This window comes from Pistacia vera, unplaced genomic scaffold (assembly GCF_008641045.1).
Source record: "Pistacia vera cultivar Batoury unplaced genomic scaffold, PisVer_v2 Contig108, whole genome shotgun sequence".
Classification (NCBI taxonomy): Eukaryota; Viridiplantae; Streptophyta; class Magnoliopsida; order Sapindales; family Anacardiaceae; genus Pistacia; species Pistacia vera.
Window position 1 is genome coordinate 291277 of NW_022195115.1, and position 18631 is coordinate 309907.

An 18631-nucleotide genomic window follows, 5' to 3' on the forward strand; every position below is an offset into this window, starting at 1 on the left:
CACCATGGTCAGCTCCGTTTCCACCGTTTCGGCCTCCGTCATCACCACCATGAGCGGCTAAGCCCCGTTTGTCTGTTACGCATAGCGAATCGGGATTGACTCCACGACTCTCCTCATCATCCTCGACTAGTTGGATGACCCGATTATGATTTGTAGTATGTGCTTCAGATTTATTTGTTTTCGTTTCATGATTGATTTCGATACTTTAATATGATTTGGCATACTTGTGATGAATATTGTTGTCCATTGTGATTTAATTTTCATAGAACTTGCTGAATGATAAACGTTGGTTTGGAATAATTAAATGATGAATATTGCTACATTACTTCGCACGATTGTAATTGAGTTGTGTTGGATTTAATTTAATTTCTACATTGTTGCTTTTATTGTGAAGTTGGTTGATTGGATATTACGTGTTACAGATTGTATTTGTTAATCGCGTACCAACTAGTGTATTTTGTAGCGTTTATCGACGTTCAATGATAGTCTTTAACATCGAACCTGAGTGATCGTGAGACAGGATAGATTATACCTAGAGTGTCGGGAACCATTTCATTGATTTACCTTGCCTTGTAGGTTTTAGGGATCGTAGAGGGTAGAGGAGAATTGTGAGTCGCTTCGTGTCGAACCAAAACCGTAACGCAACATTTTTTATATAAAGTTTTATGATTTTAATGCACTATTTCATTATTTGCATTTAGTCTTTAGTTTCATTAATCCATTGCCAATTTCATTTCGCTACTTAAAATACATTAGGTTGTTAGTCTTGCTCCCTGTGGATTTGATCCTGCTTACCGCTACTACGGTATTTAGGTTTAATTTTTAGACTGTGACGCTCGGTCTAACAGCGATGGCGTGATCAATCCTAGAAAATTATTGTAGCCAACCGCTGTTGACTCAATCTAGTGTTGGAGGTTTCATATGTTTTTTTTTTTTTTTTTTTTTTTTTTTTTTTTTCTTCCAGATCATATATTTAGATTCGTTTCATGTGGTTCCGAAAGCTGTTTTCTACCCAACAAATCCTTTTTTTTTTTTTTGTATTAGGAAAGTAAAGAATTAGATATATCAACCAAAACATATCAAGTAACAACTATGTCAAATTTTGTTTAAATTAATATAGTCTGTTCGTAAAAAAATTATTCTAAATACAAGAAAAGTCTCCTTTATTAATATTATGTAATGATGAATCATATGATAATCAACGTCACTGTTTGTATAAGCTTTTTGTCTATTCTTTCCCGTGAAATAAGTCTCGTTGAAATTTCCTGTCGCTGTTGAAGTTGGACCGCTGATCGGTCCACTCTCCACTGCCCAATCGAACCATAGCTTCCCTTGGCAACCAGTCCAAAAAAAAAAAAAAAAAAATTGTGACATTTCACCGGTGAAAACCTGGCAAGTCGCCAGGTCCTGGGTTGACCGGTGCGTCAAACTGATGTCTAAAAGTTTAAAATCCAATAAAAACATCCTTACAAATTTTGTGAGTCTCTATAAGTTTAAAATCTAATAAAAACACCCCAAAATTACTGTCAACGTCAACAAATAAAGCGCGTTACACCCCCCATCACCATGAAAACACCCCTCTTAACTTCCTAACCAAAACTCATCTCACCCCTCCCCCATTCGCATCGCCAATCGCAACGATTTATTTTTGCGATTTTTGATTGATTCACTTACTAGAAATCACCTCCATCACCATCATTCCACTCACTGGCCATTCCTCTTCAAAACCCCCCAACTTTCAATTGTTCGTCGATCGACATCCTAATTTTTAAGGTTTTCAATAAATAGTAAAATTAGTAACCTGACCTAGTGAAGACCCCGAGTCCCGATTCAACAAGTTGGGTCAAGCTGGGTTTTAAAACACTGTCAAAAACTACTCAATGCTATGCATCTATAAGTAAATAACTAACTGAACAGTATGAAATTTAATTAAATTTTTAAATATTAATTAAAAATTTATTGTTAGGAAATCATATATAATTACTTTATAATATTAATAAGTCAGTAATAGTAAAAATATTTTAGCCTCAGATAATTTAGATTATCTAGATAAACTTTCGCTCCATGATTAAATTTCCAATAGGTTTGCAATTTGCTGATTTCATATTCTCAGAATCAAATATTGGAAAAAATGCTAAAAATAAACAAAACCATTTGAGTGTTAAAATTGGACTACAATCCCCTAAAAAAGCCCAACTCCAAGAATGAGACTGTATCCAAATCCAAATAAGGCCCAAGTGACATGAGAAAACAAAAACTTGAAGCAGGAAATGAGAACCAGTTTAAGTAAATATCAACTCAAATTTGATCATATCAACTAAAAATTGGTCAAGTCCGTTTAAAGCTAATCATCATTATGAAAATTAACTACTAAACCAGAAAATTTCTGTCACTTAATATGATGCAGTTAAGCTAAACTGAAGTACTGAGAACTTTAAGAAACGAGATTTAACTCATCAGAGAACTTTACTGTCAAAGCAAACAACTTTGATTTCAGATTCAATCATAAACAATGGTAACACGACAATGACAGTGAAAAAGTTTGTAATCCAGGACTGGAACGGCTTATCAAGAACTAGACCAGAAGTACAAAGCAACAGCCAACAGCAATACAATATATTGCTGAATTCATGAGATTTATAGGATCATTTACTAGCATTGAAGGATATACTACCAAAGAAGCAAATAAATAACTGACATCAAAGCTTGCATTTCAAATCCCTATCTACATTTTACAAATACAGGTAAAAGAGTTGTCTCTGAAAATGGGTTGAGATTTCAGTTATCCAATGTAACACCTAAATTTTAACAGTGAAACTATTGGACCACTTAGTAAATAGACATGGAATCTAAAGCATTGATCCGAATAGAATTAGAAAGATGAGCAATCAAGGGAAGATAATGCTAAACTTAGCTGTACAATGCAAGTTATACTCCCTTAATCAGTCAATTCAAATGGAGCCCATCGTCTAAAATTCAGGACCAGATCCGCCGAACTGCCAATAGATCAGAGCGATCTCAACCACATCTGATCACAAGTATGTAAAATAACAAAGATGTTAAGAAATTAACAGTGAACTAAAACTTTAAAATGAAAATACTGAAGATTGTCATGCAACAAGAAGGGAATAAGAATATTGATTCCTTATCATGCAAATCAAAGCAATCCACAAACATATAATTTGAGGCCAAAAATGAATGAGCAATTAGGATCTAGGAAGATGTGGTAAGAACCATGTCCCCAACCATTTCAATTTGAGCAATACAAAGATCATTTTCTGAATTGGAAAAACGGGGCAGCAGCATTGCAACTTAACTGAAAAAAATATTAACTTCATTAATAATATCATTCATTTGTCAAAGCTTCACCAAGTCGAAATACACATATGCATATTTAAGAAATAAAGAAATGCACAAATTGGGTGTTAGGGGCCTACTAGTTGATATCAATGAATAACCAGAAAACGTATTGATTTTACTAGTCGGACTCTTTCCATACTTTGTGATCGCCAAAATGTCATAGGTCTCTCAGGAAAACACCTAATCTCCAACATGATCTATAGTTCTCCCTCTCCTTTGGTGCTAACATTTCCATTCTAATCCGATCACGCACCATAATCTTTCCTTCAAAAAAAAAAAAAAAAAATCATGTATAGCATGGAGAATTAAGGACCCGTAATTAGAATAACAACAACGCATACCACACAAGGATGACGCACAGGAAGCATATTTTTGATAATGCCCTTAATTTGTCATTCCCCAGGAATAACTTATTCCTAAATGTAGCCTACATTCCCTTTCAAAATCAGTGGAAAAAAGCAGGGACTCATTCCACAGGGAAAATTCCCACCCTATAGAACCTCATAGATCAATTACTTCAAAATTTTGAAACAAAATCATATATAGCATGGAGAATTAAGGACCCGTAATTAGCATAACAACAACGCATACCACACAAGCAATTCTTAACTCAAGGAAAAACAGAACTTATTTCACAAAGTAAAGGGTTATTGAAATACTAATTAACAAAGAGATCCTAAGTGCCCAACACTTACTGTTTGCCCTTCTTCTTCTTTTCCTCTATCACATACTGACGAACTCTCTCCGCCTTCATTTTCATCCCCACTATCATCTCCTCAGTCGCTTCAATTATCTGCTTTGGCAAATAAACCTCCATGTAATGGAACCACTGCTCCAGAGTCATTGTCTCCAAATCCCCAAATTTTTCTTTATCTTCAACCTTATTACAACTACTCTTTTTGACATCTCCACCACTTACTTCTCCTAATTCTACATTTTCTTTATCTTCAACCCTATTACTACTAATCTCTTTAACATCTCTGCCACTTACTTCTACTAATTTCGTGTTCTCTTTATCGACGATGTGAACTTCATCACTCTCTCGTGGCATTTTCTGTGAATTCAAATTCTCTCTATCTTTAATTTGAACTTCACTACTTTCCCGTGGCATTTCCTGGAGACCTTTCCTCCTGGTTCTAGCCTTACGCGTTATTTTGACATATTTCTCTTTAACATCTTTCACGTTTTCTTTATCCATAGTTTGAACTTCATCTCTCTCTCCTGGCACTTGCTCCGCTTCCAAATTCTCTTTACCTTCAATTTTAACTTCACAACTCTCCAGTGGCATTTCCTTTAAAGCTTTCTGCCTTCCCCTACCCTTTCGGATAATTTTTACATCATTCTCTTTAATATCTTTCACTCTTCCTTTATCAACAATTTGAACTCTCTCACCCTCCGCTGGCATTTGCTGCGGTTTCAATTCCTCTTCGCCTTCAATTTGAACAACTTCACTATTCTCTGGTGGCATTTCTTGTAAAATCTTTCTCTTTCCCCTACCCTTTCTTGTAATCTTAACCTCTTTCTCCACCGCTCCACACTCAATTAATCCCTCATTCTCCAAACACTCTTCATTCTTCTTACTCCTAGATCTAGTGGCTCTCACGTTCACTTGACGCGTAGGATTCCTTCTCGGCTTCACCGACTCCTCGTGGCTGTTTTCCGTCATTAACTTGATTGAGATCGAGGTGTACTCTCCGAGTTTAACTGTGTCGTTTTCGTGGAGTTCGACGGGCGTATGAGGGGGGAGTTTGGAGGAGTTGAGGGCGGTGCCGTTGGAGGAGCCCAGATCTTGGACAGTCCATTTCCCGGATTCGAATCCGATTATAAGGTGCTTGGAGGAGATGCCGGCGTCCTTTATCGTAACGTTGTTGCCGCGCACAATTCGCCCGATCCGGATGGTGGCTCCCGGTTCAAACTCAAGCGTTTCGCCAGAGCGTGGGCCTTGGACCAGGATTAGCTTCAAACCTGGCTCCATCTGTACTTGGAGCTCTGAGAAAGTGAGAAATTTGTAGAAGGATTCGAGGGTTCTTCTTCTACTTGTCTTTTTGAGCAGAGAAAATCAGTAAAGACTGAGAATTTTTTGAATCGTGAATTGGGCGGCCGGTCTTCCCTCTATTAAATTTTGTAATCCCCTCACGTGCACTGCACGTGAATTATCTTTTAAATATATTATTATTATTTTTTAATAATTTCTTTTCCTTATTTTAATATAAAGTGCAAAAACAATAAATTAAAAATCCTACGCATACTAAATGCAATAATTTTATTGTTGCATATAATCATAATCAACAAGATTTTATTACTTGAAACAATTTCTAGTTACATTACTAATATAATTTCAAACTTATTGCATAACAAAGAACAAGAGTAGAAGAACTCAGTGCTGTTTTATTTGCCCTTGCCGGCAATCATCCCTGCAAGTATTGGTAAACTGAGAATCAAATTTAAAGAAGAGAGGAACACCTGCCCAAACATCTGTTCCATATTATTTTGTAGGACCACTCTAATCACCCCACCAAAGAAGCACACCATGTTTAACAATGCCAAGATTGCCAATGGAGCTGTAAACATTTTGGCTCCCTCGAAATCGAAGATACCCTTCTCATATTTCTCAAGCTTTTCTTTGTCCACAGCCTTGTTGGTTAATCTTAGGTTTGCTTTCTTTATGCCAATTCGCTTCATCATCATGTCTAAGCACCCAAATAGGCTTCCAGAAACTGATTTTATTATCCAAATTCTTTGTTCATTCCAAACTGTTTTGAATGTGCCACCGGTTGAAAGGACCTCATATGCATGATGAAAAAGGGAGGAAAAATACACAGTCGAAAACACCGCGAACCATGGACTTGAAACCTGACATTGATGGCAATAAAAGCAATTAGCTGCACCATTAGACATTGAATTCATCAGAGAAGTTTAATAAGGAAAAGCGGAATTTTGCTTAGACAGTTTACCTTGGGGTACAAGGTAGTGCCACTCAAGAGGCATAATGGGGGAACTATGCCATACAAGAGAAGCGCCACGGAAAGAAGGGGCTGGAATGTGAAGTATCCATAGCACATACTTTGAAAGAAGGACATTCTTGACATCCCATAAGTGAGAGGGCTGAATCTGGAGAGAGCTATTTTGATCAATTCAGAGCTCCACTTCATAAGCTGTACCATGGCATCCTTCATGTCAATGGTGGTGCAGCCTAAGAAACATGGCCTTTTCGGATAAAGGTACACCGACTTCCACCCTTTGCAGTGCAACAGATATCCAGTGAATGTACTCTCCAACAAGCAATCATACGAGAACCCAACCTGTATCCAGTATTCAGAGCTTTAAGCTTCATTTATGTGGTATTAAAAGCAAACTTCAGCAAGGATAAATGATATTTAGTAGAATGGATCACTTGCCTCTTTACCCCATTTTGTGTTTTCTTCATATGAACAAGAGGCCAAACGTTTGGCCTCTGCCACAATAGAATCTGATGAATCTTCCTGCCTAGTGACATCTTGTTCTTTGTTAGACTTGAGCGACTCTATGAGCTTGCCAGAAGTACCGAAATTCTTTTCAGGCTCAGCAAGGTACTTATCTGACAAACAAATATTATAACTTGTGAACAAAATGTAAACTCCATACAAGAGCTAATCATACCCAGCCAGTTCAGGTCAACATTTTTACCTTCTTGCTTTGGACTTCCGAATAACGCATTTCTCTTCATGTAAAAGCCAGTGCCTGACAGCAATGGTCCTCTTAGCCCATCCATACCTTGCCATTTCGTCTGAATTAAGTAGAGCAAAACTTAAATAAATACTTCCGATGAACAAGAATTTTTCTTTAATTGATCTGAAGGCAAGGAATAGGAATTGTTTCATGTACCTTGTAAGCAGACCTAGATTGTCCATCATAGATATCATTCTTGCTGACATTATAGAAAACTTGGGGGTATTGAACAAAAGCGAGATTATGCGACATCTGGGGATCAAGGTGAAAGCACATTGCTTGTTTAGCAGAATTTGGGTCATTACAGAACATGTCACAGTCCAAAACCAAAATGTAGGGGGCATTGCTGATTATCCCAGAAACTCGAAGCTGCAATAGTATGGTTCATTAAATACTGCTAATTTCATTTAAATTTGATGCATCAATGTGTAAATTTATGAGAGACACAGAGAATGTGTGTACTTACAAGGGTGTTGAGAGCTCCAGCTTTGAAACGATGAGGAAAGGACGGTCTTCTTTCACGTGAGACATAGACAAGGCCAGGCATCTTGGTTTGCTCATCTTTGTACTCTATATTATCCTTTCTATTGTCATGTATTATCTACCAAAAAAAAGAAAAATTTACTACAAAAAGGAATAGGCCAGACATAGACAAGGCCAGGCATCTTGGTATTTTTTTTTTTTTTTTTTTAATGAAATAGTTGATATCTTAATTATTTCAAATAATTTCTTCGCTGCCCCTATTCCTTTCGGCTGTTCTTCCAGGAGTATCTGAAATTTGTTGCTATGGGAGCTAGTCAGCTACTACGTTATTTCCTCTATGGTTTGTTGTTTCTTTTGTTCGATGGTTTCCAATCCAAATCAACTCAGCATAGAGATACAATAGAATCACTTAAAACTTCGACTGGGTGGTCAAGATATCATACTGACCTCAATGCTAGATGTCAACAAATTAAAAGAAATTACTGATTAAGTCTCTAGTTATTTAACATTAAGTACATATACAAGAATTTTTATTAAATTAAGGTATTATGGGATCAATTTATGAAATGACTTTAATTAAACTACTTTTTAATAGATTTGCATCTGGATCATTAATTAAACGGGTTTAATCTGATCGTAAAAATCCCCTTCAAATAAGTATCAAGAGTTACCCATATGATTAATTTATACATACCTCAACAAAGGGTCGGTCCATCGCCACGCAATTGTTTTCATCTTTTCACCTACTTCTCCACATTGCTCTTGAAATTTTCATACTTTGACTGTACAGGTGATAGATGTATATATATTTATAACATCAGCTAATTGAAGTGTTGATTCTGCAGAAGATTATAGTAGTATTACCAACATAAATGAAACACACCAACCTTAATCCCTCCTCCTGGACCTTGAATTCATCACTCCAAAAAAGCCTCTCATCATCAGCTAACATCGAGAATAAGCCTCAGGACACTCGTTTTGAGGCCATTGTTCTTGCAAAAGGGGTCCAACTCTTAGCAAATTCAAATGCTTCTTTATAGCATACACACTTATATAAGAACCTCCATCATCCGAAGACCACAGACAATTTCTCCGGTGGATAATCAAGTGCTAAGGCCGATATAACATTGTTCATAACCTCACAGTCGGCTCCTTTTTGGGATCAGCCGTGCATACAAACACATCAATTCCGGTAAACTAACATCACTAGGAATGTTTTCAACTGAAACTGAACGGGTCACCGGGAGCCATCGAAAGGCTTGTGTGAGTGCCCAAATGAAGGCGAGAATGAACTCGGAGACAGTGATGAGAGCCCATGCAAAGGATGGTAGTGTATTGCTTTGTGGAAAAGATTGTGAGGCGATAATAAAGCAAGAACGATACGGCTGTCAGTGGAAGAAACCATGAACCCTGCTTTTGGCTCGAGATTGGTGAACTTTACGATGAGAGCTGATTCGACCTCCATAGTTTTTCTTGATTTCTCGACTTGGCTGGGAATGATTTATAGCTCACAACTTGTTAATTCTCCTTTTATAGATTTCCTTATATGTTCTGTGAACTTGCATGCCATTAAAATGGCATATAGAATGTAAGATGCTTAGTTTTGTTCAGTAATTAATCTTGAAAATTATCTTTAAATTAACAGTTGTGGTTTATTCATTTACGTACAAACTACCAATAACATTGAGTGAAGGTTTATCTGTTGCCCCAATTGACCATAAGACATTTCCTGGTATTTTTATTAATGGTGGCGTATGATTGAAGAAGTTCAAATTTGCCTTATATGTGTATGGCCAAATCAATGTGCATAGCTGGAGGAGGATTGTCCTTTGTAGCTTGGAATTTGCGGCCTCCGTCTATTTTATTAGTTCAATAGTGTTAAAGAGAACAAAATAGTAATCATATACCAGACAAAATTAACATCGTGATTTAACACCAGTCAGTAATGATATGAATAACATGATAGATAAATAATAAACAAAACCATTTAATTTATCGCATTACAATACACTATGTAATTAATCATGCAAACCTTTAATAGTTGAGACGGCAGGCAGCACATTTTTTTTTCTTTAAATTTATGCTTTGCCAATTGCCACCTTCACACGGTACCAAAATATTTTTAAATATATTTTGTATTTAAAAATATCAAAGAAACAATTATTATGTTTTTGTTATAGTAATGTGATAGGTTTAATAATGAGATAATTCTGGTTAAGCATTGCCAAGTAGATTGCTTTAATTGCTGGAATTTTCTATTTTCAACACTAAAATTTCAGTCCTTTTTATAGTAGTATTCTATTTGCTTAATCTTTTATTTCTTTTCCTAATAGATCTGAATTATAATATCGTGGATAGCACGTTTGAGACATGGAAGCAAATAAAGTAAATCAAAAAAAAAAAAAAAAAAAGAAATTTATTTGCAATTTAATTTGATTGGACTGATACATCTCAGAAGATCTTATTTTATATTGCATCCAGTTGACCATTATTTAAAAACTTCTTCCCAACAAAATATGGTAAATCATTGCCACCCCTAAGCTTTCATGCATTCGACTTAATTTTGGCTTTGTTAAGACTTAACTTTTGTTTTTTTACTAAGTTAAATCTTGGCTAAATATTATATTTGAGTTGGGAGACTATAATTTGAAATCATTTATATATTTGTTTTTGTGTTATTGGTTAATTGAATACTTTGCATTTGAAATGCTATATTGATTTTAACTAGATAGTCCATACAAATGTTAAATTAAGATTCAAACGTATTATTGATATGCACCGTATAAACTCGTATTTTTCTCGATCCGAATTTCATAGACAAATTTTATAAATATTTTTTCACTATTTACCGTATTATATCCGTAAAATTTTTGTACCTTTTTTTTTCCTATCCGTATTTACTAACTAGGCCGAGGCCAGTATCTCAAGTAAGCAGGCTTATATATGAATGCTTACGTTAAGAGAATTTGATCTAATGGTTCTACGTCACATTCCGTTCCATAATATATGTTCTCTAGTTCTTTGCTATGACGTGCCCGTAGGAATTATTTGTAAATTAGAAATGTCCTCTAAATGACTAAATTCATGACTAATATCATAGAATGTCAATAGGTGACAGAGCAAGAAAAAAGAAAATACTTAAATTAATTTAGATTAATTAGGGATTTTGTATTTATTACATGAACAATGACATTAACTGGTAATTTTCATTCAGAAAACGTAATTATATAGTCTGCACTAAATGACATCCTCTTATTTAAAAAAAATGTGTTATACTTATAGGTGAATATGCTTGCCTATTCGTTTATATTTTTTTTTCTCCCATTTTATAGACTGTTATTACTATATTTGTTTCTAATTATTAATTGTTACGCATGTTAACCCCTAAATTAACACGTAATTAACCATAGAATATATACTCTCTTTTAACACTCTAAATTGTGTTTATTGTTTATTGTAATCTTAGAATAGAAGATCTTGTTTTGTTAAATTAGATTCCTGTTTTAGACTTTTGCGAAAGAAAGAGACAAAATTTCCTCTTGTCTCTTCAAATTAATCAATCAACTCATGATTCTCCTAAATTGTTCCACGACGGATCTACCCAATAATCTTTATATTTGTTTGGAGTATACTCTCCTCAAAGTAGATAGAATTAAAGGGAGAATTTGTTTTGAAGCCTGATTACTAGTTTGTAAAATATTTGTCAATAGCTTTGTTATCAACGAATATGATCCTCATATTATCTATTAAACATTAGCATCATTATCAACTTATCATAAACTTCATGACATCTACCCTATAAAATAGGAGCAAGAACACAGAAAAAAAACAGGGGATTTTAGACTTCCGAAAAGTCTTTAAATAAATGTGTCTTAAATACATTATTTAATTTAATGCATTCGCTTTTGACATATAGGAAACATCAGTCTCAAATTTCATCAAATACTTAAACCATCAATGGGTTTACATGTAATTGTAAATTACAATATAATTGAAACGCATTAATTTATAAATGACACTCAATACTTAAACAATAGAGCCCAAAGACAAGAAAATGACTGATAATATAGCAGACAACATTGTCATATATGGTGGAATGCGGCCTGTGTCCTTCCTACAAAACATCCCTTCAATGATTGCGTAACCCTATCAATATATAAAATGAGTAAAACTTGTGCAAACATCTTCTCCCAATCTCCAGTGATAATTATCTAAGAACTCCCCAAAAGAAAGCTACAATGTTCAAAATAGTCAAGGTAACCAATGGAGCAAGGAACATGGTTGAAGTCTGGAAATCAAATATGCCCTGAGTGTATCGCTTAGCTTGTTCATCATCATCAGCTTTGTTCGTGGGCACAAAACTAGCTTCTGACAATCCAAGCTTCGACATTATGGCATTTAAAGTCCCATAGAAATAACATGTAACCCCTTTTATCATCCATATCCTTTGTTCATTTCTCCATATCCTGATTGATCCTCCCGTTTTAAGAACCTCATATAAATGTTTAGATAATGATGATAGAAAGATGAATAAGAATATGTAAAATTTGGAGTCCGAAACCTGTGAGTAAAAAACAAATGAAGTATCCGGGGAATATCCAATAGAAATAAACATAGGGAAGAAGAAGAAATGATAGAATGAGAAAGGAAGGGTGTTACCTTAGGGAACAAAGGGATGCCATTGAGGAGGCAAAGTTGAGGAATAGTGGCAAAACACCAGAGAGGGAAGAAATAAATGGAGAAAGATGCAAGTTCTGCATAGCCCATGCTCGCCAGTAAGGACATCCTGGGCGGCCCATATATCAGTGGACTAAACTTTGAAATAAGAACTTGAGCCAATCCTGAGCCCCATCTCGTGCCTTGAGTCAGCAAGTCGTTTAAATTGGTGGTAGAAGTACCCAAAAATTGTGGCCTTGATGGGTTAAGATACACTGATTTCCATCCCTTGCAGTGCAAACTTTTGAATCCAGTGAAGTAATCTTCAAAAAGAGAATGATACATAAAACCTACCTGTAACCACAACCAGGTGATTAAACAAACAAACATGATGTATCATTTCAAGTTTTCAAAATGTGGTAATTAATACTTGCCTCTTCACCCCATTTTGAGTTATCTTCATAAGCACAGGAGGCTAAAACTTTGGTCTCTGGCAGCAATTTACTAGAAGAATCACTACCATCATCAATGATAGACTTATGGTCTGCACGAAGAGATTTGAGGAACTCGTTGGATTGACCGAAACAATTCTTCAGCTCTATGAGATCCAAACCTGTTATCAATAATAAACAAAGGTACTATTTAAGAGAGAATTTAATTATATATCCTAATGATATACATGCAAAATAGTTAATTACAAACCAAGTTACCTTTCTGTAAAGAAATGCCATAGAGTGCTTCCCTCTTAATATAAAAATTTGTACCAGACAAGACAGGTCCCTTTAGTCCATCCAAACCATACCATGATATCTGAAATGGTGCAAATATGTTCGAATCAACAACATAGGCAAATATAACTAAGAATGGATTGGCCAATGGTAAAGGCTTTAGGGTGAAGGGTTTGCTCCCCTTGTGGTCTTAGATTCAAGTCACAAAAAAGGTTGCTAATATTGTTGGTTACGGACGGTAGGCTTGTCTGTTTGGAAGTCTTGTTTGGGGTTAGAGATTAATCGAATGGTGCGAAAGATAATCCGAACACCCCCATAACCAAAAAAAAAAAAAAAAAAAAAAAAGAGGCAAATATAAGTGAACCAAAATTGTGTTGAATTGGCATACCCGAAATATTGATCGAATCTCACTGTCTAGATATCGTTTTTACTGAGATTATAAATGTCTGAGGAAATTGAACAAATGCTACGATAGAGATCTTGGGATCAAAATGAAACACATAGCTTGCCTAGCCGAAGTTGGGTCATTGCAGTACATGTCACAGTCCAGCACTAGCATATAGGAGAGTTGCTTATCACACCAGAAACTCGAAGCTGTAATATTCAAAATATTTTAACCATAATATTCATGCAATATCGTTCAATGACTTTATGTATACATGTTAACTACGAGTAGCTCTTACAAGGACGTTCAGAGCTCCGGCCTTGAAATGGTGAGGATGAGAAGGCCTTTTTTCACGGGAAACATAAACAGAAGAGGCATCTTAACCTGTTCTGTTGCTTCATTATCCTTTTCATTTATTACCTGCAAATTTTGATTTCAAAAAAATTACAACTTACATTGATATGTTAATAACAGCTTTGGGTACTCTTTTTATCAAGTTCACTCAGATTGTGATATGCCGTAGGCTGTAGCTATTGGGGAACATGTGGTTAATTACTGGACCAGACTGATGAAAGGAGCCATTAATTTAAAGTAATGAAATAAACCTCGATCAGAGAAGGATGGGCTCCAGTACTGATCTGACCGTTTTTGTCCTCAGCCTGCCCCTTCTCTGCAGCTCTTATACCCGTTCCTTGAACGCTTCATACTTTTCCTGCATTCAAACACATTTTAATTATTATGTCTCTGATGTACTTTAAGCCTTTGGCTACATCAAAATAGTTCTTGAATATTAAAGGTATTCTTTCTTATCGTAATTTTGAATTAGAGAATAATATAATAATTAAGATAATTAATCAGTCAAAATGTTTTACATACTATATAAACGTTAATATAGTCAAAGAAATAAACTATCACATGAATAGATTAACAAACAAAACCAAAAGAATAATATTAAATAATAAATAAATTTTATAAAGTTTTATATAAATTAATATGACAAAAAATAATAATAATAAAAGAAGAAGTATGATGAGTTTAACTTTTTGATCATTTTATTTAATCATTATCTTACAATTTATATAAAAAACTTTATAAGATTGGTTTTTCTGTAAAACCCTTTATATCTACAATAAAACAAAATAAATTATTACAAGTAAAACTACACCCCTGTAATTGTTTAGACATTATTAATCAACCAGAAAAATAGGTGTGGTAACAGCCTGACTGGTGATTTAAAAAAGCTAGTACAATAGTTTAATTAAACAACTGTTCATGAATATTATAATCCACAAACCTTAATTTTTGCTTTTTCTTCCATGAACTCAGCCCTTCCAGAATCACATACTGATATTCACTACTAGAAAAATAAGCTTTGGGCAAATATTTTGATTCCATACTTCTTACAAAATGGTAGCCAAGACCTTGCAAACTTAAAAGCTTCCTTCATGCCAGTCAGTTATTGAAGCACCTCCACGTCTGAAAGATAAACATGCAGTTTCTCGGGTGGATAATCAAGCGCCATAGCTGATAAACAGTATTCATTACCTCCACGTGGGCTCCTTCTTTGGATCCGCAGTACAAATAAACACATCAATGGCCGGAAACTTTTTATCATCTTCGGTAATCTCTCAGGAACCAGTTCGATAGACGGGACGCCAACGGTAAGCTTGGCCTACGAGCCACATAAAGAGAGAACCAGCTCTCCGGCAAGACTAGAAGCCACGGTAACAAGGGTGTGGTTCTAGTTTTGGGTTCCTGGCAGAGAAAAGAAGCTTTGTAGTAAATCAAGAAAGCTATAGCTATGCAATGAGGAATGCTATGTCCTGTTTATGATGATAGAGAACTTGTGGACGTGACAGAGATGGAGAGGAGGAGTTTTCCATTTCCACAGCTTCTTGTTTGCCCTCTTCAGGTTATATCTGATAAGTTTTTAATTGGTTATAAACCTTTGGCAATAACCAATACTAAAACTATGCCACTGTGGACTCATGTGAAACCAAAGTATAAATGTATTTATGAACCACAATCCGAATACCGGGGGTAATTATAAATTATAAACATATCACAGAACAGTGTTTTTAGTTATTTTTACCTATAAATAATAATGTTATATTTTCTATTATTGTTACATATTTTTTTCTCTTTTATTTTTTTTTTTATTCTATTATTCTTAACTACTTTAAGTGATAGGGTGGTTTAATAGGGACTCTTAAATGTATTACTTAAGAAGTTTTTAGTTTAATATCTCTCATTGATTATTAATGGTAACCATGAAAACTCTTATCTAACCGATAATTCCAAGATCTTAGGAGATTGTTATAGAAATAGTCCCATAAATTTTTATCCAACAGTATTTTCAAGGTTTTGAAAAATTAATTTATGGTACATAAAATCTTTAGGTCTGATCATTAAAAAAAAAAAGTGATTAACCGATGTATTTATCTTTATATATAACTTAATATTTAATGTGATTTTCAGTCAAAGCATAATTTACTGACTGGTTTGCGTGCCGTCGCCGTTTATTGTTTTACCTTGGGTATCACTTAATGGACTGAGAGCATGTTGACAATATAATCTGGCATTTTCTTGACGACGCTACAGCTACAGCTACATATACAATTGTTTTTAATGATAAAACCAAACTTTTCATTAAAAACTGATGAACAAGCCAAAAAGAAAAGTTTGACTGGCTTTGATTTAAATTTAACAGCCCGGAATGGATGACAGTGAGGAGAAAGAGATTACACATCTTTGTAAGATTAAGCAGTTTCTGTGTTTCGCTGCTGCATGTGGCATGTCCCACAAAAAGGAAGTAGTCCCAACAAAAGGATATACCATTGAGGAAGAGTTAAATATTGTGTGATGTGCAATCGGTCCAATCCCATAAGAGAAGCTACACAAAACGAAATGAAAACTCTTGTGTTCTATGTTCAATCGACTGGCTGCACGTTGCTCCTCCTCACGTAAGCTATCATATTGGTGATTATATTTTCCTTATCTTTCTATTTCTTTCTCTCTTATTTATGATTAGAAAATTAAGCTAAAGCCAGGGCCCAATAGCATTGGCACGGCTAATCCCATTAATAAAACAGTTATCACGAAAGTCTTAAATGAATCTTTTCATTCCCTTGCCGCGGAATCCCACATTGGGAATGCACAATATTTGGTTACATTTATAAATTAAAGAGGTTGCCGACAGGCTATTGGGTTGGGGGCCGGAAAAGCACGCGCCTCTTCGAAATCTAAACATTTTCCACAGGGACATTGCCACCCAACCACGATGGTGACTTTCTATAAAATAGTGGTAGGTCCCAATGGGTGAATCGGACTCGAGAATGCCCGTTTTTTATTGCGACTTTTAAAAAAAATGTTCTAGGCCCCAATGGGTAAGTGGAGAATGCCTGTTTTTTACGTTGGGGTTAATAATTTTTGGATAGAATTTTGAGGATAGTATTGGGTTATTGGATAGGAGAGTATTACGAGATAATTTTAAAAATTAAAAAAAAAATCTTAGGTTTACTATTTAATTAAGACCCTAACGATAAAATGACAAAACACACCCCCACTACCTATAGTGATAGGGCCGAAAATTTTGTTACGGCACAGATCGGTCAGATCTGTCTGTACACGTCGTTATGGCCTTTTCACGCCAGATCCATAGTGGATCTAGCCGAAAAAAGCTGATCTATGGTCTGTTATGGACGTCGACGGCCGGAAAAGGCCAAACACGGCCATCTTTGGCCGTCGCTGAAGGCCAGATCCGTGGTGGATCTGGCCGGAAAAGGCCACATTGGCGAACTTTCGGCCATTTCTGGTCGAAGTTAGGCCATTGTACAGATTCCGGCTATCACCCGGTGGTTGCCAGAATCTGACAAGTTGGGTTGATGGGGGTGTTTTTGTTAATTTTTAAACTTTTTTTTTAGGATATTTAGTGAAATTAATAACCTTATGGGTCTAAAAATAATAAAAAAATAGGGTAATATTTGAAATATGTGTCAAACATATTTGGGAATAGGATCCAGAATATGGATAAAAATCTAAGCCAAACATAGCCCTAATCTCCCAAATTCAACAAAAACTCATACAATCACTCCTAACAGTGCGGATCCAAGAATTTTACTGGATGGGGGTAAAAAAATAACAAAAATAAAATAAAATTTAAGCCATCATAACTACTTTTTTTTTTTTTTTTTTTCATTAGGATGAACTTAAACAAAAAGTTACAAAATACAATACATATATTCAAAAAACACAACTTTTTCAATTGTCCTCACAAGTTTTCATATCTGAAAACGTTGGATAATCATCTCATTGTCAATTGTATCAATACATCTTTCTAATATAGGTGACCAAACAATCGTTCATCCATTGATCTCCCATTCGATTGCGTAACTGACTTTTCATATATCATTGCAAAAAAGCCCTTTCAACGGTCGCATCGAATTGGTAAAACCAAGCAAGTTTCACAAGCTTATACACCAATGGATACAATGTCTTTTTAAACCAAACTAAATTCTTAGCCAAATCACCAATTCCTTGTAACTTAGCAAATTCATCAAAAGAACGCTGTCAATAACACAAGTCTCAGCCTGGTTCTCAAGTACCATCAACTCAAATGCAGAAAAATCAGATGGATAAAACTGGCAAAACGATCAACTATGTTTGTCAAAGCAGAGAATGAATCACTTGGATCTAACATGCCATACAAGAAGCAGGTCAGTACTAACCTCGTGAAACGAGTATAGTTCTTGAAGTTGCATATCTATCACAGTATAAAACAATTCAACTCGATAGTGATGCAAATTTGTCATGTGCTCAACTCTCCATCGTGGCCGCCCTCGAATTGCAAACATACCCATATTCAAAATGGCAATATCATGCTTTTGGCAAAATGAAGAAACTTCACTCACAAAGATTCCCATCCTTCAATCTCTCAACAATTGTAACCGTTGTTTGGAAACTTTGACTAGAGCCATAGCATTTACAATGTCTTGATCTTTCTCTACAATGCTGTGACAACTCATTGGTAATTGTCATATTACTTTTCATCATATGTAAGTTAAACGCAAAATCAAAGGAATAGATTAAATCTAATTATACATGCTTCACCCCTTTGTTCAGGATTTAAACCATCTTCTTCAATAACCTCAAGCACCTCGCCCACAAGGATAACAAAAGGATTAAGTCTATCAATGTATAATAATACGAGCCCCACGTGTATCACACACTCGTTTTAGACTTGTCTCTGATTCAAACCTCGTCCTTGCTAACTCACCAATTTCTAGTGCTTGAACAGTTTATTAATTTGGCC

The 18631-nt window shown here is 35.2% G+C and overlaps 1 protein-coding gene and 2 pseudogenes across 4 annotated transcripts; all 3 read right to left on the reverse strand.

The window, feature by feature from the left end:
- Window positions 1-2680: 2680 nt before the first annotated feature.
- LOC116134117 (FHA domain-containing protein At4g14490-like) lies at window positions 2681-5416 on the reverse strand. 4 transcript variants are annotated; one of them, XR_004128655.1, is made up of 3 exons: window positions 4056-5416; window positions 3500-3619; window positions 2681-3028 (listed from the first exon to the last, which is right to left on the reverse strand). XR_004128655.1 is itself a non-coding variant. In XM_031419811.1 (2 exons), exons 1-2 carry the CDS (start codon window positions 5333-5335, stop codon window positions 3019-3021), a joined length of 1290 nt encoding a protein of 429 aa, XP_031275671.1. In that variant the 5' UTR covers window positions 5336-5416; the 3' UTR covers window positions 2681-3018. The 4 variants fall into 4 exon arrangements, 2 of the variants coding, with proteins under 2 accessions (XP_031275671.1, XP_031275667.1); XR_004128649.1 differs by having other exon boundaries at window positions 3438-3619; XM_031419811.1 differs by lacking the exon at window positions 3500-3619.
- Window positions 5417-5683: 267 nt separating this feature from the next.
- Window positions 5684-9277, reverse strand: LOC116133790 (annotated as a pseudogene).
- Window positions 9278-11577: 2300 nt separating this feature from the next.
- On the reverse strand, window positions 11578-18242 carry LOC116133799 (annotated as a pseudogene).
- Window positions 18243-18631: the final 389 nt, after the last annotated feature.